The sequence below is a fragment of the Megascapheus bottae genome, chromosome 21 (genome assembly GCF_031878675.1).
Source record: "Megascapheus bottae isolate mThoBot1 chromosome 21, mThoBot2.hap1, whole genome shotgun sequence".
Taxonomy (NCBI): Eukaryota; Metazoa; Chordata; class Mammalia; order Rodentia; family Geomyidae; genus Megascapheus; species Megascapheus bottae.
In genome coordinates, this window is record NC_143529.1 from 38,062,972 (window position 1) to 38,087,625 (window position 24,654).

At 57.9% G+C, this 24,654-nt stretch overlaps 1 protein-coding gene across 3 annotated transcripts; it reads left to right on the forward strand.

Annotated features, from left to right (window-relative positions):
- Positions 1 to 179: 179 nt before the first annotated feature.
- Positions 180 to 23,466, forward strand: Espnl (espin like). Of its 3 annotated transcripts, none has more exons than XM_090354428.1 (10): positions 180 to 473; positions 1,893 to 2,083; positions 3,120 to 3,306; positions 3,837 to 4,019; positions 12,322 to 12,453; positions 17,752 to 17,872; positions 19,382 to 19,467; positions 20,162 to 20,353; positions 20,961 to 20,975; positions 21,627 to 23,466. In XM_090354428.1, the coding sequence occupies exons 1-10, from the start codon at positions 180 to 182 to the stop codon at positions 23,235 to 23,237; spliced, it is 3,012 nt and encodes a 1,003-aa protein (XP_090210554.1). In that variant the 3' UTR covers positions 23,238 to 23,466. The 3 variants fall into 3 exon arrangements, with proteins under 3 accessions (XP_090210554.1, XP_090210552.1, XP_090210553.1); XM_090354426.1 differs by having other exon boundaries at positions 17,752 to 17,866; positions 19,364 to 19,467; positions 20,159 to 20,353; XM_090354427.1 differs by lacking the exon at positions 20,961 to 20,975 and having other exon boundaries at positions 17,752 to 17,866; positions 19,361 to 19,467; positions 20,159 to 20,353.
- The last annotated feature ends 1,188 nt before the right edge of the window (positions 23,467 to 24,654 follow it).

Consider the following 24,654-nt stretch of genomic DNA (forward strand, 5'->3'; position numbering starts at 1 on the left):
AGGAGTGGCCTGGGCAGGGCTGGTCCCCAGGGCCTGCGTCCTCCCCACCCCCCGTGACTGCCTCCCATCTGCCCTGCGCACTGTTATCGGGTAACCAGAGATGGCTGCTGCGTCCACACCTGAAACAGGAAGCCCTGTCAGCCTCTGCACAGCCGCACACCTAGATCCAGTGCCAGAGGATGGAGGAGCAGCAGGCACTCGTGGCCTCCAGAGACGGGGATGTGGCCACCTTGGAGCGGCTACTGGAGGCTGGTGCCCTGGGCCCAGGCATCACAGATGCCCTGGGGGCTGGTTTGGTCCACCATGCCACCCGAGCCGGCCACCTGGACTGCGTCAAGTTCCTGGTAGGGCGAGCCAAGCTGCCTGGCAACCAGCGGGCCCACAACGGGGCCACACCGGTTCATGATGCCGCTGCCACGGGCAACCTGGCCGAGCTGTGCTGGCTAGTCCGCCACGGGGGCTGCGGGCTGCAGGTGAGTGGAACAGGGCGGCCCTGCAGTCTGGTCTCCATGAACTGGCCTAGGATGCAACAAGGGAGGGAGGGCAAGCCCAGGTCTGGCCCTGGGCCCCGGGCTATGTTTCCTCAGCAGTATCGCTGCCTCCTGTCCTTCCCTGTACCCAAACACATCGCCAAGGCCTGCTTGGATGTCCACATGGTGTTGCACCATCTGCATGGGCTTCCATGCCCACCAGCAGAGGACCCACCCCGGCTCCTCTTCCACCCTCCCTCAACCAGAACTTGTTGGCCGTGCCAGTGTTTAAGAACCCCTGTCTCTGATTGGGGTGGTCAACAGGTCTTCTTTCCCCAAGGGCCCTGAAAGGAAGAGGTACCAGGGAACTTGGGCTCAGGATCTGGGCCCAGATGGCACAGGGGGGTTGTGGGCAGGTGGGAGTTGTGGTGGGGAAGATAGGCTGAGTCTCCGTCTCCATCGTGTCCAGTGCATACATCCTGGGAGAGAAGAGCCTGCGTGACATGGTCCCAAGAGAAAGGTCTGGTTTCCCAACTCTCGTGACTGTAACGCTCTGCACATCCCCTTCCTGCTACAAAGGGAGAGAGGAAGGACGCTGGCACTGCTGCCTAGCAGGTGTGGCAGACTTCAGCCCACCACCTGCCCGTGGTTGATTGGGTGGGGTCAGAGGGACCCACCAGCACCAGGCCACCAGATCCATCTCAGCACCTGGGCGCTTGGCCCGATTTCCTTTATTTCTTTTTTTTGGGGGGGGAGAGCAATCCTGAGGCTTGAACTCAGGGCCTGGGCTCTGTTTCTGAGCTGTTTTGCTCAAGGCTAATTAATACTTTACCCTTTGAGCCACAGTGCCACGTCTAGCTTTTTGTTTATATGGTGCTGAGGAATTGTACTCAGGTCTTCATGAATGCGAGGCAAGCACTCCACCTAAGCCACACTCCCAGCTCGCAGCCTTGATTTCTTCTCAGTGACTGAGGACAGCAGGCAGGAGTCTCTCCATATTCATAGTGCCCTCAGGCAGTGCCACGTGTGCCAGGTGCCTGCCACCTGCAGTGGATGTGCTTCCTGGCCTTGGGACACCTGTACCTGGGGGAGAGAAGAAGCAAAAGAGCCCCAGAGCAGGAGTCCTGCCGCACCCCTGGCGGGCATCAGGAGCGAGCAGAGAAGCCTTTTTCACTGTGAGCAGAGTGCACCGAGGCCACAGGCACTTGGCTGAATGGGAAGAGAACTGGGACTGAGGGTGGGGAGGGACCCCAGAATGTGAATGCCTAAGACCTGGGCCTGGTTGAGCTGGTCTAGCCCTACCTGTTCTCTAGCATGGCTCCCCAGGCCCACCATGACGACTGGCCCTGGCCATACTGGCACTGCCCCGCTGGAATGGATCCAGGCCTGCCACCAGCTCACTGCCCTGCCTTTTCTGTGCAGGACCAAGATGTCTCAGGTGTGTCCCCACTGCACCTGGCTGCCCGCTTTGGGCACCCCACAGTGGTGGAGTGGCTGCTGCAGGAGGGCCACGCAGCCACACTGGAGACACAGGAGGGGGCCTTGCCGCTGCACCACGCCGCTGTCAGTGGGGACCTGACCTGTCTGAAGCTGCTAATGGTGGCCCACAGCAGGTAAGAGCGTGGACCCTCTCCTCTGGGACATTGGACCTGGGGAAGGTGGCTCTGAGGTGGCTCTGTGAGTCTGAAGCCAAAGGGTGACAAGCAGTCAGGGGTGAGGCATGGCAGGTGGGGTGAGGAGGAGCAGGTGGGAGGCGAGGCAGGCAGGGGATGAGGCTTTGGGTGAGGGATGAGGCGTGGTGGGTGGGGTTAAGGCAAGGCAAGCAGGGGGAAGTGACACGGGGGGGGGGGGAAGGGTGTAGCAGAGGGGGAGGCTGCTGAGCAGGAGCTCAGGGCAGACTAAGGTGCCCCACAGGAAGCTTACCCTGCCATGGACAGAGGCTAACAGCTGGCCTGACAGACTATCAAAGGCTGGAAACCCAAACCTTGTCCTTGTCCCCTGGGGCAAATCGTTCAGCCTGCTACCCAGACTTCCTGCCCTTGTCAGAGGCACAGGGAGTGTTCAGCCTTCTCTGGGGCAGATCCTGGAGTCATGGGCCTCTCAGGAGACCTTGTCATTATTATTATCCTCTCCTGAGTAGGGCCCCGCTCCAGGCCCACAGGTGGAGGGTGTGGGTCAAGCCTGGGGCCTGGTCAGCATCTGAGCACAAGGATGCCCAGCCTGGAGCGTGCGCCTCTCTGAATTTCTGCCCTCCTGGAGCTTCAGCAAGCATGGCCCTCAGCCAGCTGAGACACTGGGCAGCCGCTGCAGCCCAGCACGCCTCGCAGAGCCGCAGAGGAACTCAGAGACAGTGGGGACCCCTGAGTAAGGGTCAGTGCTGAGACTCTGTGAGGATAGGATTAGGACCCTGTTAACAGTCTGCGTGGGTAACCAGGGAAAGCTCTGGACAGCAGCTGGAAGGAGTGGAAAACTAAGTGTGGAATGGCCAGAGGGTTAGGTGTGAAGTCCAGGAGATGAGGTCAGCCTTGGGCAGGAAACTGCCCTTCCTGCAGCTGGTCAACAGCAGCCAGAAGACAGGGCAGTGGCTTAGCAGACCACACTTGCTGGTAGGAATTAGGGCACCAGCCCTCTGTCCCTCTTCCCCTGCAGTGGTGTGAACCAGCGAACCCGCAGCGGTGCTTCCCCGCTCTATCTGGCCTGCCAGGAGGGTCACCTGCACCTGGCACAGTTCCTGGTGAAGGACTGTGGTGCAGACGTGCATCTGCGTGCCCTCGACGGCATGAGTGCGCTGCACGCCGCCGCTGCCCGGGGCCACTACTCCCTGGTCGTCTGGCTGGTAAGGGACACTGGCAGAGGAGGAGGCGCGGTGGGTCAGCTCTGCAGACAGCAGGCCTGGGGCTCTACCAGGGGTCCTGAACACAGAGCCCCTGGGTAAAGCTCTCCTGGCCTTTCCCAGGAGTCTGGTGGGCACTCTCAGGCCTGAGGACTCTGTGACCAGCGCCCGCACAGCACTGGCCACACAGCCATGACCCCAGAGTTTTGGAAGTTACTCCACCTCTTCTGGGAAGGAAGCCTTTTCTACTGAGTGGCCAGAGCTGGGGGACAGAACACACAAGGGAACACACCCGGCTTGGGGCGGGGTTCAGTAGAAGGCCCGAGGGTCTGCTGGTGATGAGAGAAGGGGACTGGGGTGGGGTGGGGAGAGTTCAGCATGGCCGGGGTGGCTTCACAGGCAGGGCACGGGGCCCAACCCGCTGTGGCCCGCCGCTCCCTAGGGACACTGCCCTGGCCCTGAAGATGATCCCATTTGTGCCCAGAGGCCCCTGAGCTTCTCCCTGTGAGACCGCCGTCCCCTCCCCTTTCCAGGCCACGTTCACCGACATCAGCCTGACTGCTCGGGATAACGAGGGGGCCACGGCTCTGCACTTCGCAGCACGGGGTGGCCACACACCCATTCTGGACCGGCTGCTGCTTCTGGGCGCCCCTGTCATGAGAGATTCATGGGGCGGGACCCCTCTCCACGATGCAGCGGAAAATGGACAGATGGAGGTATGCCGGCTTGGGGCTGCCAGGCTAGGGCACCTCAGCCACCGGGAGAGTGCCCCGGCAGAGCACTTCTTCCTGCAGTGTGCTATTGAGTCTTCAAGGCACCCTCCTCCCCTTTCATACACTGGTAAACTAAGGCACAGCAAGCAAGGCATGTGCCCAAGGTCAAAAGGTAAAACCAAGCGTCACGCTTGCTGTGCTCAGGACTTGTCTGTGCTGTGAGCAGCCAGGGATGGTGCCAGCCACTTTGCTAACATCCAAATCCCCATCCAACCTCCCACAACCCATCTCGAAATGGACTGTGAGCCCAGCCTGCACTGGGTGCTGTGGCCTGACGCCTCGCCGCTGGGAGTGGTGAAGCCACCTCCTTGTCCAGGCCAGGCTCCAGGGCCATCACTGGAGGGGAGACCCAAGGTGGCTGGGGTACCCCGTACTCGCGTCTCAGCAGCATCAGATAAAAGAATGTCGCACTTGGGGCAGCAGCAGAGCCCTGCACAGCCGTGGCTGTGGGACTCCCCTCCAGCCTCTCCCACCAGGCCTCCTCTCATCTCCCTGTCACGCTCCAGCTCCAGTCAGGATGTGTGAGGGGTTCTTAGTCTTAGGACAGTAGGGAAAGGTACTCTTGGTTCTGTGCCTCAACTTTTCTATAATCTATGCTAAACTGCTTGAAATTAAGAAATTATATCCCTCTAGACAGGGACGGAGGGGAGGGATGACATCAGCCTGAAGAGAAAAGGTGAAGCCTCTGGAGTGCTCAGGAATCCTCTCTGTCCTCCTGGAGAAGTGGAGGGACCCAGGAGTGCAGCAGGGTCAGGATTCACCTGCCTGCCTCTGGCATGGCGGCTGGCAGCAGAGCTGGAAAGGGGGCCCAGGTGCAAAGTTTTCCCTAGCAGCTAAAGCTTTGCATAAGTGAGACACTCTAGAGGAGTGCCCGGGCTCCTGGGTATGAAGATAACCCAGGCCCTAGGGCAGGGCCACGTCCCTCTGCAGGCCTGAGCACGCAAAGCTCCCCACTGATGGAGCAAATCAAAGGCTGGGGCTCAAATCAAGCTCAGGGGTGGAGAGCCTGCCTAACACACAAAAGTCCTGGCTTCATCCCCAGCTACCAGCACCCCCTCCTCCTCAAAACCCCTTATCTGAGGGAAATCAGAGACCTCACATTATCTAATACATAAATATTTTAGCAAACATCTTCCAGAGATTACACACACTTCACAATCACACCTCAAACCATGATCACACCCAGAAAATAACCCACTTTCTGATAGTCATTCTGACTTCTGACAGCTTGGTGAGGTCATGGGGTCTCACCTGCCAAATCTCCATCCACCCCTCCAGGAAATACAGGAAGATAGACTCCTCCCCCTCCCCACCCCCTCTGTTTAAAAGAGTCCATATTTCAAGCCCTGTAGTCCAGGTTCAGCGTTGTGGGAAGTTGAGACTGCAGTACCCGTCCAGGAGCCCCATCCACTCCACAATGTTATAAACAAAGTCTTCCTTCCTCTACATGTCTGTCTTTTCTTCTTGTCTGTCTCTGTCTGTCTGTCTGTCTGTCCACGAACCCAGGCAGGATGCAACACAGCCACCAGGGTCTGCTCAGGTTCCTCTTGGTGACAACTGTTTCCCCACACGAAAACCAAACTCCAACCAAGCATGGTGGTGCAGACCTATGACCCCAGCACTCAGGTGGCTGAGGCAGGAGCGCTTACTTTCCTAGCCAGCCTGGGCCACGAAGTGAGACCCCGCTTCAAAGAAAAAACAAAAGAAGCATTGAGTTGGTGCTCCTGGAGTCTCTGGAGGAGCTGAGATCACTTTCGTCCATGCCTCACTGTATCACCTTTGGTGTAGTTACCCCAGTACGTTTTAGGGCGTTTTAACTGATGGTCGAGTATGTAACGTTGCCATCTCGTTACCTGTGCCATTCAGCTGGGTGAGGGGCGTCCCCGCTGCTGTGCAGTTGATCTTGCTCCTGTCCAGCCCCCACTCCCTGTTCTCCATGGGCACTCCCTGGAAACCCAGCCAACTTCCTGTCCCCCTGAATTCCAAGGCTCCTGTCCTTGCACTTAGCACAGCATCCTCAAGACTCCCGAGGTAGTATGGATGAGGATTTAAGAAAAAGTAATAGTCACCGTGTGGTTGTTTTCCTCTTCATCACCTCACCTCGTGGCTGTGGTCTGTGGTGCTGCTCTCACCCTGGGTATCCACCCAGGTTAGAATCGCTGGACCTGCACTGGTCACTTTAGTGTTAAACCAACCTTGCGTTCTTGGAATAAATGCATCTTGATCCTGATAGCTTTTCATATACAGTTGAGTTGCTAACATTTTGTTTAGTATTTGAGCTCTACATTCTTGTGTGTGCACACACACACCAGTTCTGAGGTTTGAACTCAGGGCCTGGGTACTAGTCCTGAGCTTTTTGCTCAAGGCTGACACTCCACCATTTGAGCCACACCTCTGGCTCTTACTGCTTAATTGGAAATAAGAGACCCAGGGACCTTCCTGCTGGGATGGCTTTGAGCTGTGACCCTCAGCCTCCTGAGCCATTAGGGTTATAGACATGAGCCACCAGCACCAGCCTTTGTTGATTTTTTTTTTTGCCAGTCCTGGGCTTGAGCTCAGGGCCTGAGCACTGTCCTTGGACTTTCTCAAGGCTAGAGCTCTACCACTTGAGCCTCAGCACCACTTCCAGCTTTTTTCTATGTATGTGGTACCGAGGAATCGAACCCGGGTCTTCATGAATGCTAGGCAAGCACGCTACCACTAGGCCAAACTCCAGGCCCCAGTTGATTTTTTTGAGAGAGGTGTTTCCCCACTTATTTCTGACCTGTTTCCTTTTCCCTTTTCTGCTAAGCAGTGTCCTAGAGCTTTATAATTCATCAGCTAAAAGCAGTTTCTAATTTCTGTTTTTTTCTATTCTTCCTTTCCCCCTGGGACTTACTTGAAATTACTTACTACTTTTTAAACATGATGGTTCAGAAATTAAGTCTGTTATTGATTTCTCTTGGAATACACTGCAGTGATTTCAACCATTCGATCTCTGTTGTTAGGTACTTTATATGTGCTCGTGTGGATGGTTTTTGTAAATATTCAGTGTGATTGTGACAAGCCCATGGGTTGGTTTATGTCTGTTGTATCTGTTTGTGAACTGAATTGTTGACATTTATGTGCATACAGGGCTGTGTATCTCGGACTGCTGAGTCAGTCAGGGTGCTGACATTTGGCTGTGACTGGCTTGCCTGTGTAACCCTGTGATCCTGCACTGTTGTATGCATCCTAAATCCACGCTAGTCTCCCTCCCTGAATGAAATGTTCCTGTAGATCTGTATTTCCATAGACCTACAGTATCATAAATCTGTAGACCTGGATTGCCATAGACCTGTAGTACTACAGACCTGTGGTTCTATTAACCTACAGTACCATAGACCTGCAATACTGCAGACCTGTGGTTCTATTAACCTACAGTACCATAGACCTGCAATACTGCAGACCTGTGGTTCTGTTAACCTACAGTACCATAGACCTGCAATACTGCAGACCTGTGGTTCTGTTAACCTACAGTACCATAGACCTGCAATACTGCAGACCTGTGGTTCTGTTAACCTACAGTACCATAGACCTGCAATACTGCAGACCTGTAGTGCCACAGACCCTTCCCAGTACTTATTGAGAAACCTTGGGAAACCTTGGTCCTTTTTTTGTTTTTATTTATTTTTTGTTTTTGTGGATTATGGGGCTTGAACTCTGGGCCTGGGTGCTGTCCCTGAGCTCTTCAGCTCAAGGCTACCACCCTACCCCTGGAGCCACAGCCCCACTTCCTGTTTTCTAGTGATTAATTGGACATCAGAGTCACACAGTCTTTAGTGCCTGGGCTGGCTTTGAACCACGATCCTCAGATCTCAGCCTCTTGAGTAGCTAGGATGACAGGCGTGAGCCACTGCGGCTGGCTTTTGTTCCTTCTTTTATTTGCTGCCTTCTGAATCCTTGTATTTTCTTCTTTAAATGTTCAATACCTATATCTCTGCTAGCCACATACAATCAGATCAAATATTTTTCATCGTTCTGACATCTTTCTATTGATTCATTTAGTCCACTAACAGCTGATACTCTTACTGGTATTTAGGCTCTTGTTTTACCCTTCCATTCTAAAGCTTTTACCCATCATTTCTAATTTATGCCTTTCATTTTCTATGGCCTTCATAGCCGTTTTGTGTACAGGAAGTGTGGCTTAAGACTTTCATCTACCTATTGGGATCTTTTTTGTGTGATCCACTCGTGGAGCTTTACTTCAGGCCTGGGTGCTGGCCCTGAGCTTCTTAGTCAAGGCTAGCACTGTATCACTGGAGCCACAGCTCCATTTCTGGCTTTTTGTGGTTAACGGAGTTAAGAGTCTCCATATTTATCTGCTTGGGCTGGCTTTTGCCATCCTCACGTCTCAGCCTCCTAAGGAGCTAGGATTACAGGTGTGAGCCACCAGCACCCCGCTCGATGTGTGGTTCTCTGCCTTTCTAATTCAAAGAGGAAAAGGTGTATTTTTTAATATTCCATCGTGTTATATTGAGAAAAAATAGTATTACATTTCTTTCGCCTCTGAAAACAATGTCCCCCGTGGTAATGCTAAGCTGATGGTTGAGCCTTCATTTCTGGCTGTTGAATCTGCAGTGCTTTTGATACAGTATTTGAGGGGTCATTGCTGAAGCTGCTTGTAATCATGATTCAACTACAAGTGAGCTGTGGCAAAGATTGCTCTCAAGTCATCAATTAATGAAGAGCTAGTAATCCGAAGTGACTGTCTCGCACAGATAAGGAATGTGGACTTCACAGCTGGGCACAGAGATGCAGGTCATTGGTCACATCTACCTCAGCCCTCCAGGCCTCCTCTCGTGCCTTCCTGTGACACGAGCCCTGCGCAGGTCAGGTTTCACACACCTGCAGAGTTGGCAACTCAGTGGTGGTAGACAGAGCCCAACGGAGTACTGGGGTCTGTTTGCCTGCTTCTGTCTCCCTCCGCCGTTGCCTGCTCAGCCGTCTGACCTGTAACTACCCCCAAGTATGTGTATGGGCAAGGCTGCTACCCACCCAGGTCCTGTTAGAATGGTCCTGGGGGCACCCCAGAGCCCTTGTGCAGAGCACCAGGGAGGGCCTGGGCTCCAGGAGCCTGGCCCAAGATGGGCAGCTTCCCAGCTATGACTTCTGGGTGCTTACCTGTGCTTCCTCATGCTTACTGAGAGTCTGTCTGCGTCTGCACTGGGACTGGTGACAGCCAGGCTCATGGAAGGCCTCTGACATCCTGCCCGGTCATGTTCCAGGCTTGGAGGCACCGTGAGGCCTTGGCTTTTCCAGACAGTCCATGGAGGTTGGGGGGGGGGGGGAAGGTGGTGGGCCACATAGTCTTGGCTAGGTCGTCTTCAGTTAACTACTTGTGAATAAAGGACTTCATTTAGCCACAAAGTTACCCCTTTCTTCTTCCTCCCTCCTTGCAGCTCACTTTCCCAAGACTCCTGCAGGAGGCTGCTGGAAAATCTCTGCTTCAGTTCTGTTCGCTCACGGTACCTTATTCTGTCTTCAGAGCTGAAGAATGCATTCCAATCGCTTTTCTGGTGCTTTGAAAATAATACTCAGGCCAGGCACACGTGTTTCATGCCTGTAATCCTAGTTATTCAGAAGTCTAAGAGCGTATGCGTGTGTGCGTGTGCATACACAAACATGGGTGCTCACTGGCCTCTGACCTCTGCTGGTGGCTAGTGTCTTCCACTGAGAGGACCCGAGGTGGGTGCTCCGTGCTGAGTCTATGTGGGGTTCATTGGAATTGTTGGGGTTGTGCTTTGGTGTTTGAGTATTGCTATTTGAAGATTCTCAGCCATTATCTCTGAGCTAATCTCCGCTCCCTCTCTGTCTTTCCTCTCCTTCTGGGAGTCATAGTGTAGGTATGTCAGACCTTACTGCTCTCTGCCTCCCACCACTGTGGGGAAGTGCACGAGACTGTCACAGCTTGCAGGGAGGAAAGGTTTGTTCTAATTCCATTTCTGAGCTTGCAGTCTGTGGTTGTTTGGTCTTGTAGCTTTGGGCCTGGCCGCACGGCATGTGGTGGCAGAGCACATGGTGCTAAGCTCTGTCCACCTCAGTGTCCCTCTGCTCAGTTTCCCACACGGTACCTGGCAAGCATATAGGAAATGGGCCAGGGTCTCAGCATCCCCTCTATGGGCACGCCCCTAGGACCTCACTTCCTCCCCCCAGGCCCACTCCAGACCATAGCAGCAATCACCCACTTCCTGTCTTCATCCTTTTGGCTCTTTCTGCTGTGCGTAGGTTGCTTCTTCTGACCAGTTTTCTCTTTTCTAATTATCAGCAAAGGTTGTGGGGGATTTTTCCCCCTATGGTAGGGTTTGAACTCAGAGCTTGGAATTGCTAGGTAAGTAAGCATTCTACTACCGAGCCATGTCTTTAAGCCCTTTTTTGTTCTGGTTATTTTTGAAATATGCCTCTAAATAACTGCACTCATTTTCTGCCTGGGGCATACCTGGACCGTGATCTGCCTGTTTTTGGCTTCACATCACTGTGGGAATGACATGTACACACCCCATGCCTAGCTGCTTCTGTTGAGATAGAGGCTAGACTGGCCTGGAGCCAAACTCCTTCCAGGCAGCCTCTGCCCATGTCATGCCTACATTTCCACTTTAGACCTTCTTCCTTCCCTCCCTCCCTCCCTCCCTCCCTGAATGAGCTCAGGACCTGGGCACTGGCTCTGAGCTTTTTTTTTTTTTTTTTTTTTTTGATCAAGGTCAATACTCTACCACTTGAGCCAAAGCCACACTTTCAGCCTTTTTTGTGTATGTGGTACTGAGGAATCGAACCTAGGGCATTGTGCATGCTAGGTGAGCACTGTACCACATTCCCAGCCCTGGATTTTATAGCTTTGACTGTCAGAGGCACAGTGATTTACAGTCTGTCATTTGTTATCTTTGTGGAGAAAGTCTATTTCTCACTTTTATTTCCTTGTATTCCAGACTTTTAGTGATTAGATGCCAAACAATATAACTGAAAATGACCAATAGTTGTAGCTGGAGGCTTGTGTGAGGCTTGACTCACTCTGCCAAGCACGTGTCAGGGCACAGGTCTCCAGCACCCACTACATGGGGTCAGGCCAACTCCTGTAGGCCACAGGCTGAAGAGCAGTTCTCATAGCTTTATTTACTTATTTACTTTTCTGGTATATGTGGGGGGCACATGTGTATGGATGCATGCATGCATGCATACATGTGTGTGTGTGTGTGTGTGTGTGTGTGTGTGTGTGCGTGTGCGTGCATGTTTGCATGGCCGTATGGTGGTGATATTCATGGTGATGGTTTTTTGTCTGTTTTACTTTGCAGACAGGGTGTCTGTGTGTAGCCCAGGCCAGCCTGGAGCTCTGTTTTCTTTTTGGTAATATGGGGCTTGGTGCTTGTTAATCGCTGGCGCCCCACCCCCTAACCTTGACTTGTGAGTTCTCAGGCCTTAGCCTTCCAGGTGCTTTGATTACAGATCCCCCCATCCTGCCTAGCTTTGTTCTCACATCCTTAAACAGCTGGAGAAAAAATAAAGAATATTAATAATTCATGACACACAAGAGTCATTTAAAGCTATCATCCCCCTCTCAGTAAATACGACATCCTTGGGGCACAGCCGTGCTCAGCTTTGCCTGTCACCCAAAGCGGCTTCTGCCCCAGGCTTTGCCCTCGGCCTAGCATCATTCAGCGTGGAACAGTGCTCAGAGCCCTAGGGCCTATACCTTGAGGAGCTGGGGCTGGGGCCTGGGGAGAGGCCCCAGGGAGAGCTGTACCTTGGGGGAGGCCCCTCCCTACTCGGAAGGCCTGAGTTCTAGTCCCACAGGCTGCTGAGATCCTAAGTGACCCCCCTCCCCAGTAAACAGTGCTCCCCGCTAAGGGTGATTGCACGAAGGAAACCAGGCTGCATGTGACTCCTGAGCTTCCAGTTGTGCCGGTAAGTTGGGCTGCCCGGGGGGGTGGGGGGGGGGTGGGTGGGTGATCCAGCTGAGCCACCTGCTAAAATCCTGCCAGGGGCCCTGCCTGGCGCCTGCACTTCAGGATCCCTCCAAACAGGGCACCCTGCTGCCTGCTTCTTCCCCTTGGCTCTCCTGAGGGTCAGGGCAGTGGTGGACGGGCCTTGGGGGCTCCAGCAGGTGTCCCATGGCCCAGATTCAAGTCCCACCCCTGTTCCAGGCAGCCTCAGTTTCCACTCATGCTGCTGCTGAGCTAAGAAAGCTGGTACCAGAGCGCAGGAGTCACGGTGCCCTGCTCCTTCCCCACAGTGCTGCCAGACCCTGCTCTCCCACCACGTGGACCCCTCCCTGCGGGATGAAGACGGGTACACAGCATCTGACCTGGCACAGTATCACGGCCATGAGGAATGTGCCCAGTACCTGCGGGAGATGGCCCAGCCGGTAAGGCCTTAGGGGCTCTGTCGTTCTGGGAGGGGGCTCAGGCCCCGCCAGCACCCTGTGGCAGCCCAGTTAGTTGTTTGATGTACCCATCTCTCACACTGGAGTGCTGTCAAGAGGAAGGGCCAGTGCATGGTAGGGCCAGGAGCAGGAATGAGCCTGGCACAAGGCTGGGAGAGAGGCCGCCACTGAGCCTGTGCTGAAACCTAGCCAAGTGAGACGCGTTGTGTGGGCCGCAGAAGAAGCCATGTCTGTGGCTCAGGGCATTATGGGAGGCTTATGAGATGCTGGGCGGAAACGGGTCTGGGACGGGCTGCATTAAGCACTAAGGCCCCAGAGACCACAAACCCCACCTGGCCTGGCCTGGCACCAGCCTCTGTTTCCCCACCTCTTGGTGTCCATTTCCCTATCTGCAGGGACAAGGGCCTTGGCAATCCTGCTATTCTCCTCCCAGCAGGCAGCATGGCTTAGCAAGTGAAGCAAGGAGTGAGTTTTCAGAGGAGCAGATGGGTGGGTGCAGGTGGACAGAGGAGAGGAGGGCAGAGGAAAGCAGAGGGCCAGGATGGAGGGCAGAGGAGAGGAGGGCAGGGAGCAGGTGGGAGAGTGCTACACTAGCAGTTAAGTGGTACAGAACCAGCTCTTCCCCAGCCCCACGCTGTCCCCCCATCCTGTCCAGCCCAAGGCAGTGACAGCACACAACCAGCCTGGCAGTGTTTCCATTTTTCTACAAAGCTATTTCTACACTGAGACCCACAAGGGAGCCACAAGTGACTGTCCCCAGCCCCAGATGCTTCTATGCCTCTCCCCTCTCTGAGGCGTCCCCTCAGAGCATCCAGACTAACTGAGGCAGAGTCCTTCCTGACCCCCAGCTTGGCCTGCCACATAGGCTTCACACAGTCCTAGCCAAGAGTCCCACCCTGCCACGGCCTTAACCCTGGGCCAGGCCTGCTGCAGCTCAGACAGCTCAAGAGGACCCCGGGACACCCGCTCTGGGTTCCAGGGCTCATGATGTCAGAAAGCAGAATTTCGCTCCCGTTAAGTCTTTGCGTGACTGTAGCTGCTGTCTGGTGAAAGATCTTTCTTCCTGGGCCTTTCTGGATGGCACTGCCTGTCACAGGCCCAGGGACACGAGGCCACTGGCCACCAGACTCCCAGCTCAGGCCCCACCCTGGGTGGAGCTGGGGATGAGAAGAGAGGAGTGTGCTCCCCGAGGCCATCCACAGCCCCTGCTGCTGGAGAGCAAGGCAGGCCTGAGCTCGGGGCCCCTGCCATGTCTCCACCCCAGACCTCGCACTCAGTCGCAGGCGTCTCCACCATTGGCTCTTGCCAGCCCTTCCTCTGGGGGGTGGGCATCTGGACACCCTTAGCTGAGGGACCCCGCCCAGTCCAGGCTTCCTGGGGCTCTGGTACTGGTTGTCTCCTTGGTGCCACTGTGATTCATGGTGGCGTCTTTTCTGCCTGATGATACCTGGTGTTCCCTACCCCGCTGTGACCGTCAGGTCTGCTGCTCACTGCTCTCTGCAGCCCTTCCCGCCAGAGTCCAGTGTGCCCACCCAAGTCCCTGGCCAGCTGTCCCCTGTCTTCTCCTCAGGCTGCATAGCAACCACCAGGGCCAATGGACTCTGCCCCTGCCTGGAGACGTCCCCCTCCCCAACCCCTCCACCCAGGCCTCCTGTCCCTGTCTGGAGACATCCCTCTCAACCACAGTGCCCCCCACAGGCCTCCTGTCCCTGTCTGGAGACATCTCTCCCCACAGCCCCCCCTTCCCAGCCCTCCTGCCCCTGCTCACAGGGGTGGGGGAGCAGGGTGCAGACCAGCAGGACAGTGTGCAGAGCAGTACCTGCTACAATATTAATGAAAATGTGATACACATAGGTCGCCGGCACCCGTCTCCCTGTCCCCTGGAGGAGGTGGGGACATCCACCGTTGGCCCCTGCCACCACAGCCTGAGCTGCCCCCAGGACTGGCTCTACCTTAGGGAGAAGGGGAGGCAGAGCCTGTCTGTCCGCACTGAACCCTGCCCTATGGGGGCCAGGGAAGGGCCCTATGGAGACCCCCAGATTCCCCTGGTGATGGGTCTGACTTCAGTACACCTACTAATTAGTGTGGGGCACACATATGTCCCCCAAAGCCAGCCTGAGGCCCCTCCCAGGGACTCAGACACCCCACTGCGTAATGAGGATGCAGCAGAAGCCAGAGGACCCTCGAGGCAGTCCCGGCTCCCCATCGCTGTGTTCAGCTGGCGGATGGCTGTTCTGCCTGGCAGGCGGCGGCAGCAATGACCAGCCCTAGCTTCTTACAGCCCTCTGGGCATGAGAACAGATGGCCCTGTACCCTGGCTCGTCCAGCCTACCCATATATGTACTTACTCCCTTGGGGATGGAGCCAGGGTCTCCTGGGCCCATGTGCCGTGGTTCAGAGTCTCGTGAAGCTTCCAGGTCCTTCTTTGTGGCACAGGACTGAAGAGCTTGTCCCAGTAAGCGCAGTGGCAGTACTGGCACAGGCTTGTCACCTCCCTGAGGCAGGAAGGAGCCCAAGGTCTCTTCCCTGGACAGATGGGAAAAATGGGGCCCAGAGAAAGCAGGGGGCTCCCCTGGACAGTGTGTCCTGCTCTCTGGGGAGCAGTAGGGCCAGGCCACTCAGCCAGTAATCCAATCTCAGCCATCGTGACGGCGTCCAGACCCAGCTTCAGGTCATGATTTTCTCAGCTGGGGTGGCATTACAGGCTGTAACCTGGCTCGCCACCACCACCCTCGATGTATAATGCATGGCAGGCTGGCGATGCTCAAATCTCACCAAAAACAAGGAATGAGAGGGCAGGCTGGTGGGTGATGTGGCCGCCAGCCTCAGGTGGCCCAGCCTGGGATGCAGGCAGCTTTGTGCCCAGCTGTGAGGATACAAAGATGGATGGACACCTTCTGATCCTACAGACTCGGCATCCAGGACCATCGAGAGGGGGCTCTCAGGGAGGGGGCAGGCCAGGGCCAGCTGTGTCCAGCAGTGCCTCACGGACAGGGACATGGAGGCTCTGCAGCCTTGCAGGGCTTCTAAGAGGCGAGTGGAGCAGGGTTTAGGCAAAGACCCCAAGAGTGGTCTGAGGTCCCCAGGCTACAGGGACCACACTAAGAATCCATTTCCCCTGTCCAGGCAAACTTCCTGCCTCTGCTGTCCTGCCAGCCTGAGGTGGATGCTGCTGGCCCAGCCAAGCCCCCTATTCTCCTGCAGGTAAGGTGAGGATGGGGCTTTTGTCCCTTTCAGCCCAGCAGATTTAGTCGCAGAGAGGCAGGATCCTTTTCTCCCCAATCCCAGGCAATACAATCGTGGCCAAGTGGCTGCAGGACCTAGTGGATTTGTGTCTCAGCCAAAAAGCCAGGATCACGGTACTCCCTTTTTAGAGCAAGCGGTAAGCAGGACAGCGCCTGTCTTTTGGGCTGCCCTACAAACTCCCCTAGTGGGGCCAGGGTGGCAGTCAGGCTTTGCGTTTGTGATGGGCACACACAAACCCATGGCACCATCTTTTCTGCTCTTGTATCCCTGGACGAAGGAGACCATTGAGGGCCTTGGTCCTGCCAAAGCAAAGGCTGCTGAACTCAGCCAAACCCTGGTCAAACTCTACTCCCCCAGGGCAGGACTGTGCAAGAGCCCCGCATCCCTCTCTGACCCTGTTTCCCTACCCAAGGCTTGCTGAGCCGTGGGTGGGGGATTCGTCTGGGTGGTCTCTTCTTGAGGGGCTCTGAGGGTTCTCTCAGCTCACAGGGGGTCCGTCCTTGGTCCCTGGGTGGGGGAGGGTTAAGGTTGTGTGCTAAGGGATCGTGTGCACAGCCCCAGCCCGCCTGGCCACCCGATACCCCAGCCTTCAAATATTAATGTGACAGCTCCCGCTCCCGGGGGCTGCAGCTCCAGCAGCCCCTGACACCCCAGCACGGCCACAGCTCCTTGCACTCCAGTGCCCAGGGCCTGCTCCTGATCGTCTCCTAGGGTGGGCCTAGAGAGAGGCCCCAATCCCGGGCCTCTGAGCCTGCTGCAGATACCTGGAAGAAGGTGCGTGGGGCCGGGCAGATGGGGTTCAGCTGTATTCCCTTGCCCGGGAGTTGGTGGGCGTGTGGGAGGGGCGGCAGTCAGGCAGGGCGCGGAGGCTGGGGCGTGCAGGCAGTGCAGGCTGAGTGACACTCCGGGAGCCGCTTTAGTCCAAGTCCCTAGCTCGTGATCTGGACTGTGGCCGCACACGATGCAGCCTGAATCAGTGCTGGCCTGGGCCAGGCCCAGGGCTGGCCCGGCATCAGACCTGGAACCCTGACTTGTAAATCCCACTGCCTTCTGGGGTTCTTCTGGGTGAGGGGCTGCAGTCTGATGGTTGGGGGTGGTGCTTAGAGGGAGTGCTGCCCCAGCACTGCCAGCTGGAAGCAGGGAAGTAGACGGGGCCCTTCAGAGCCAGGCGTCTGTTGTTGGAGATGGGGTCAAGTGGCCGTCCCCCTCACCTTAGAGGACCTGGGAGCATGGCGAGGGAGAGTTCAGGAAGGCAGGCAGCCGCTGAACCACCAAGGGACAGGAGCCTTAGTCCCTCTTGGTCAGGTGACAGAGCTGAGCAGGGCCGCCTCTTGAGTCAAGGGCTCTTTCTGGCATCGATGGCCAGTGAGCAAGGACCGCAGAGGTGTCCAGGGCCATGCCTGTGTCTCAAACCCGCTGGTCAGCCCTGTAACTGACCAGGCTCCCCGAGCTCCTCAGTGGCCCTGCTCACAGGCAGTGGGGAGGGGCCTCACTCCGAGCCCACACTCGGCCTTGGTCTGGCTCCGACAGGCATGGAGGGGCAGGGCATGGGGAGGGACCCTGCCTGGCAGATTCCAGGCAAGGCACGGTCTGACTAAGGTACGGTCACAGGCACACCTACAGCGGTGTGGGAAGGTCCAGGGGGACTGAGCTTTTCTCTGTGAACAGTCAGGCCCATCTCTCCTTTCAGAGGGTGAGCAGGCCCACCAGAGTCTAGGCACTTAGGGGATGAGGGGCAGCTTGACTCCCAGGCCAGGCTACGGAAAAGCAGCGGGGCCTTGGACAAGATCCGGGGGTTGCAGCCACCCCTGGGCCCCCAGGGAGCCTGTGCAGTGAAGCACTGGCTTCCTTGCTCGAGGACAGGCCTGGCAGGCTCTCCAGGAACCCATTCTTCACCCTCCCTCTGCTGTCCTCGCCAGCATATCCGGGAGGGTCCCGAGGGCCTGGGCCCCCCAGAGAGTGCCTCATGCCCGCCTGGCAAAGCTGGAGTGGGCCCCCATCAAGGACTCCCCACTGAGCAGGCCTGTCCCCCAGGTGCCGGTCCTGGTGGCGCCCCCACCGCCACCCTTCCCGCCCCCGCCCCTGTCGGCAGCGAGGCTCTCCTCGGAGGATGGGAGAAGAGGGGGCTCGCAGCAAGGGAGCGCCCCATGTGAGTGTTCAACCTTGGGCAGGACTGGCCTGGGCAGGACTGCAGTGGGCCCTCGGCCCCCGTGGGTCCGTCACTGCTGTCTACTTCTTCCAGCCTTCTTCACCACCTTGGTCACTCCTTAAAGATGGTTCCTATCCTGGGTAGGGCTTGAATTCAGGGTCTCTGTCTTTGAGCTTTTGAGCTCAAGGCTAGAGCCACAGGTCTACTTTCAGCTTTTGTGTGTGTGTGTGTGTGTGTGTGTGTGTGTGTGTGTGTGTGTGTGTGTGTGTGTGTGTGTTTAACTAGAAATAAGAGTCTCACAGACTTTCCTGCCTGGACTGGCTTCAAACCATGGTCCTCAGGTCTCAGCCTCCTGAGTAGCTAGGATTTGCCATGTGAGCCACCGTGTCTGGCTTGGTTGCTTTTGAAAGCACTGCACCATGGTGCATGGATCGGGCAGGCTGAGCCAGTTCCCAACAGGGGGCAGCAGAGTGTGGGGAAGATCCGTCCTCCTGCAGGTCACGCCCGCTGGACACCAGTGGCTGGCACTTACTGCAATGAAACAGGGGGGCCTGAAAAGTAGCAGAGGCCACGTGTGGTGGGGTTTTGCCCCAGTCTTTGGGACACATGGCAGCTACGTGATCACTCAAGAGTGCATGCGTTGGGGCCGGGAGTTTGGCCTAGTGGTTAAAGTGCTTGCCTAGCATGCATGAAGACCTGGGTTCGATTCCTCGGTACCACATACATAGAAAAAAGCCAGAAGTGGTGCTGAGGCTCAAGTGGTAGAGCTCTAGCCTTGAGAAAGTCCAAGGACAGTGCTCAGGCCCTGAGCTCAAGCCTAGGACTGGCAAAAAAAAAAAGTGCATGCGTGTCTACATGTATGTGCACATGTCTGTGTCTAGACATCTGTGGGTTGTGTCTATACGTCTGTGGACTATGTGTATGCATGCTTTGTGAGTGTCTGCACACGTTTCTCTGCATGAGGCCTCTGTGTGTCTGGTCTGTTGGTGTCTCTGTGTATTCTGAATGTTTGTGTGTCTGCATGCATGTATGCCTGTGCTGTCTGTGCCCCTGTCTGTCTAGGTGCTGCATGCGTTGCATGCGTGTGTGTGTGTGTGTGTAGGCCATGGTTCACGTGTGTTTCTCTCAGCCTGTGGCACTGCTGTGTGTATTGGTGTGGCGGGGTCGTGTAGGGCAGTGGTGGACGGACAGCACTGGGTCCGACGTGGCTGCTGCAAGTTCCTCCACCTGTAGGCCTCATGGCCTTCCAGCTCCATCCAGGCTGCAGGATGGGTGGAGGACAAGGAGACATGCAAGCTGCCAGGTGGCCAGGCCTGGGCCAGGCCCCAAGGTACCCAGTGAGAAGCTCAGGGAAGAGGGTGTGTGCTTCTCCCCAAGGCCAGGGCTCCTTCCAGGGGCCCAGCAGGGTCTCAGCTCTCTGAGCAGGGCATCCCTGCTGCCCCATGCTCTGCCCTTCCTGTATCACCTCTTGACTCCAGCTCCCCTTCCTGCTAGCAGCTGTGACGCTCAGGCCAGCCTGGCCTGGCCAGCCTGTCTCAAGGGAGCCACTGGCCTGCACAGCCCCCACAGAGGTCAGCACCAGCAGCCCAGCCAGCGCCAAGGTGCGTTTCTCACCCCTCTGCCCCAGCCAGCCCCGCTGTGACCTGAGTGGGCCTAGACTCCAGCCCTCGCCCAGGCTGTGGCCAGCTCTGGCCAGCTCGATTTCTGAGGGGATGGGAAATTCAGGGCAACAGACACTCATAAGCCATCACCCCAGGAGTCCCATTGCCAGCCACTCCCCGGGTCTGAGCCCAGGACTGTCCATGAGCCCTGGAAGCTGCACCCCAACACAAAGAAGCTGGGCCGGTGCCTTCCCCTCCCCGGCTCCCAGCCAGCACTGGACTCTCTTAAGGATGCCTGCTCCGCTCTCCAGCCCCGCGTTTCCAGTTTACAAGATAGGTCTTCCATGAGTTTGAGAAGTGCCATGTGGCACTTGCCTCAGAGAGGGACCACAGTGTCTTAAAAGGTTGTGCCAAGTCCCGCAGTACTGTCTGGTGGCCAGGGTTGGAGTCTATCCATGCCGTTGTTTGCAGAAGGAGCACGCCCTTCTGCCTGGCATGCCGCTTCTGGCCACGGAGGAGAGGGTGCGTCTCCCCCCCCCCCCACACGTCTGGCCCCACATGAACAGGCCCCTCGTCCCCATAGGTCTTCACCTGGAGGGCCTGCGGAGCGGGCTGGAGGCTGTGCTGCCTGTGGCCCTGGCCTCCCTCCTCCAGGGGCTGATCTTGCTGGGTCTTCTCTTGCTGTGTACAGGAGGCAGAGATGGCAGCAGGGGAGGCCCCTGAGGGCCTGGCTGCCCTGCAGCTGGATGGGCTGCCCTTGGGAGACCTGGATGGGCTGGTACCCACACAGGATGAGCACGGCAGGCCCATCCCCGAGTGGAAGCGGCAGGTGATGGTGCGGAAGCTGCAGGCCCGCCTGGGCACAGGCCCAGTTCTGGAGACCCAGGTGTGCCAGGCAGGGGAGGGGCCAGGGGTGGAAGGTGGGTGGGAGGCAGAAGGCAGCTCCAGGAAATGGAAGTGGAGTGGGTAGTGCCCAGACCAGGCCCAGAATCCCTCACCCAAAGAGGTGCCCCCCATGTCATCCCTGCCTCGGCTGCTGCTCCTGCCATCTGGAGGGCTGGGTGGGATCAGAGGCTCCAAGGTGGGCAGTCTAGCCTGCTCTCTGACTTGGTGGGTGCAGCCAGCACTGTGCTAGGCAGTGCCCTGGGTGGGGAAGCAAGGGAGGAGCCCTGTGGGATTTCCCCAGGCAGAGGGAATCGAAGTGCAAAGGTCCAGAGGTACATGACCCACTCCCAGTGAGGTCCGGGAGGGGCTGTGTACCTGGCGCCATTTGTGGATGAAGTGAGGCAGAGAGGAAAAATGATAGCTAGTCCAGAGTCTCAGGAAGGAGTTAAAGGAACCTGTGGAATCTGAGCAGGAAAGAGGCTGAGGCTTGACCTGGGTTTTAACAGGGCCCCTCAGGCTGCTGTGTGGCAGTATTCTGAAGTCTTACCCTGCAGGCTTACGATTTGTGCAGCATGCTAGTGCCAGCAGCTAATGTAGTAAAAACTCAGAAACAGTCCCAACCCGTCTCACCATGGCACCGGCCACACCTGCTTCTAAACCCAGGTGACCGGTGGTGTCACATGGCTCTGGTGTCATCCTAGCTGGTGTGAGTGGGATGGAGCTGGCCAGGAAACCCCTTTCAGCCCACAGACCTGCAGAGACACCGAGAACTCAGGGGTGGGTGGGCCGGCGTAGCGGCTGGGTGGTTGGCTGCCATGGGCCTGCGGCAGGCTGGACGCACAGCTGAGATAGGCAAGGTGGCGGGCTGCCATCCAGATGAGCCTGCAAGTCCTCTGGGGTCAGGAAAAGTTCTGATATGAGACACGAGGAGGTAGCCAGGCAGAGGTGCCTCTGCCTCTTCCCAGGGGAAAATGTGTCCTCTAAACGCACTTGAACGATGTGTCTTCACCTCAGGAGAATGTTGCTCAGACGAGCTGGAGGCCTCTAGGCCACGCTTCTAGAACCGCCTTCCACACTGCAGCCAGAGAAGCCCTGTTAAAACCCAGGTCAAATCTGTGTCCCTGGCTTACTTCTGAGGTCATGTCAGGGGCCTAGGCCTAGGTCCTCAGGAAGCTCGGATCCCAGAAAGCTTGGGTCTGGCAGGGCCCTGCTTCCTCCTTCTTATAGCACTCAGTGAGCTGTGGCCCAGGCAACCCTGTCCTCCCTGTGCCCAGGACGATGGCGGCCCAGGTCCTGGGGAGCAGGCTGCCTGGCGGTACTCCCAGGCCCGCCGGGCCCTCCTGGGCCCCTTCGGGGAGCTGCTGACAGAGGACGACCTGGTGTACCTGGAGAAGCAGATCGCAGACCTGCAGCTGCGGCGCCGCTGCCAGGAGTACGAGAGCGAGCTGGGCCGGCTGGCGGCCGAGCTGCAGGCACTGCTGCCGGAGCCCTTGGTTAGGATCACGGTGAACAGCCACTTCCTGCCGCGGCCGCCCGGGCTGGAGGAGGAGGAGACCGCGGCCGTGGCGGCGGAGCCTGAGGAAGTGGGAGCTGCCGGCCCTGAGCAGAGCGGACCTGGCGGGCAGCCCCTGCCCTTCTGGTGCAGCCACATTGCCCGTCTGGTGCGCAGCTTGTCCCTGCTGCTGACAGGGGTGAACGGGCTGGTGCAGAGCGGGGAGAAGGCAGCCGCCCCAGGGCCTCAGGATGCCTGCATGGAGGCCCTGGCTGGGCCCCCTCGGAGCGAGGCACAGCGGGAGATCCAGGAATGCGGGGTGTCTGTGCGAACACTACGCGGCAACTTTGAGTCGGCCCCGGGCCTACCCAGGGCTTCAAACCCAGGCCCCTGGGAGCCAGGGGCACAGCCCAGGCAGTGCCCGAGAGGCTGCTGGCCGGGGCCCCCCCAGCCCCGCGGTGGCCCGGTAGGAGGGGATCCTGCCCCCGGGGACCCTGAGGAGGCCAGCGACTCGGGCATCAGCTGTGAAGAGGCCCCGTCGGAGGCGGGTGTGGGGCCGGGCTTGGACCTGGCCAGCCTGCGCAAGGAACGCACCGTCACGCTCTTCCTCAGCCACTGGAAGAAGTCGGCCTACACGCCTGCGCTCCAGACCGCCGCCCGCAGAACGCTGGAGGTGCAGCGCGCCGGGCTCAGGGGACAGGAGGCCACCAGGAGCCCCGAGCCTCCCTCTCCGCCGCCCGGCCAGCGGCCCCGGCTTGGCCACCTGTGGCAGCAGCGGAACCTCATCACCCACCTGCTGGGCAACTGGAGGGCCATCATGGCGCACGTGCCAGCCCGGCAGCTGCGGCGGCTGAGCCGGCGGCCCCGCGGGCCCCTGTCCCCTGAGCAGTTCCTGCCCCACGTGGACGGGGCACCCATGCCCTACGGCAGCCTCTCGCTGGACCTCTTCATGCTGGGCTACTTCCAGCTGCTGGAGTGTGACCTTCCGGCCGAGGAGCGCAAGGCGCGGCACCTGCTCTGCTTTGAGGTCTTCGAGCACCTGGGCGCCCACGGCTGGGAGGCCGCGCGCGCCTTCCACAAGGCGGTGACTGACGAGGTGGCCTCTGGCCGCCGGGCCTGGACTGATGGCTTCGAGGACATCAAAGCTCGCTTCTTCGGCACCAGCCAGGGTCCTACTTGGAACGCAGAGCCTGACCGAAAACCAGGGCAGAGCCCGCCCAGGCCGCTGGCGCGCGCAGCCCTTCCTGGCAGCGACCCTGAGCCCACGCCCCCGCGGCTGGAAGCCGGCACCCAGCAAAGCAGCTTCAGCAGCGAGGACATCTGCGGCTACATCGACCGCAGCTTCGCCTTCTGGAAGGAGAAGGAGGCCGAGATGTTCCACTCTGGAGAGTGAGGGCTGGCGGTGGCCTTCTCCCCGGCCCTCTGGGCATGTCTGTTTTGTCTTTTCTTTCTCCAGCCACCTGGGGGCCGGCGAGCCCGGCAAGGCCCACGCTCCTCAGCCGAGCACTCTTCTCTGAGCAGTCACTGGGCATCAGAATTCTTTCACCAGCGAAGGCAGGAGCCCGAGGACCTGTGGAGGCACTGGTACCACTGGCTCCACTCTGGGAAGCTGGCCACCCCAGCCTGGCCACCCCAGATTTCTTTCCTGTTCGATGTCCTCAGTGCCCCCAGGCCACCAGGACAGTTTATTTGGTGCCGGAATTCTGTCACATCTGGAGTCTCTAGCCATCTTGTCTTGCGCCTGAGGCTTCACCTCAGATGCTGGTCCTGCCTCAGTCCTGTTCTTTCCCACCTGGGCACTGGGACCTGGGCACTGGACATGGAGAGAGAGGCTCTCAGCGGGCAAAAAGACCCCTGTCCAATGAGGCCCACAGTCCCCTGGGTCAGGCAGATGGCCCAGCAGACTCCCTGCCGATCACACAGCTGCCTCTGCTATGCCAGCAGCTAGCAGCAGAAGACCTGGCCTGCAGGGACCAGCCCCTGCCGAGGCCCCAGGAGAGCACTGCACAGGGGGTGGCCACATCACATGGGGACTTGATGTCACCAGGGACTACTACTTCATGTGGGCAGAGGGGCAGGGACAGGATGGGCTCTGGGTACTGCAAGCGGTCGGGTGACAGGGTGCTGGGGAGGGGGCCCTGGCTGTGGGCTGTGGCCTGTCCCCAGCTCCCATGGCAGCAGACGCAGGGTTCCCTCCTCCCCAAGCTGTGAACAGGGTCCCGGGATTTATATGATAACCTCAACTGTTATGGGGTCAAGAATCTCACCCTAACCAGGACCATGGCAGAGGCGGCACAGAGGCCAGCCACCTCCAGGGGTCCCCTGCAAAGTCCCAGCCATCCATGGGGGAACAGCAAACCCTCAACTCTGGGATAACTGGGGAGGGCCACAGACAAGATGGGGCAGAGCAGAGGGCCGCTGGGGCTCCTGTGGGAAGGGACGCAGGCAGCTACAACGCTGGCCTGGAGAGCAGGCAGTTGGGGCAGGACCCCCTCCCTGCTCCTCCAGTCAGTGGTTGTCCCCAAGATGGTTTGGCAAGGGCTTCCACTCATCCTGGAGCTGGAACAACTCTGTCCACATTCCTGGCTGACCATCATGCATCATCCACTAGCCCCTGGGAGAGCCACCTATGCCCACAGATCCTGGCACCAGGTAGACTCTAAACCTCTGCCTCAGCTCAGCCGCAGCACCAGAGCACCCCCAGTCCCTGGGGGCCCAATGACTGTGGAGGTCACAGCCAGGAGGGCATGGCCAGGGACCACAGTGACCTTCCTAGCTCAGGAAGGCCCAGAGTAAGCGTCACAGCTGTC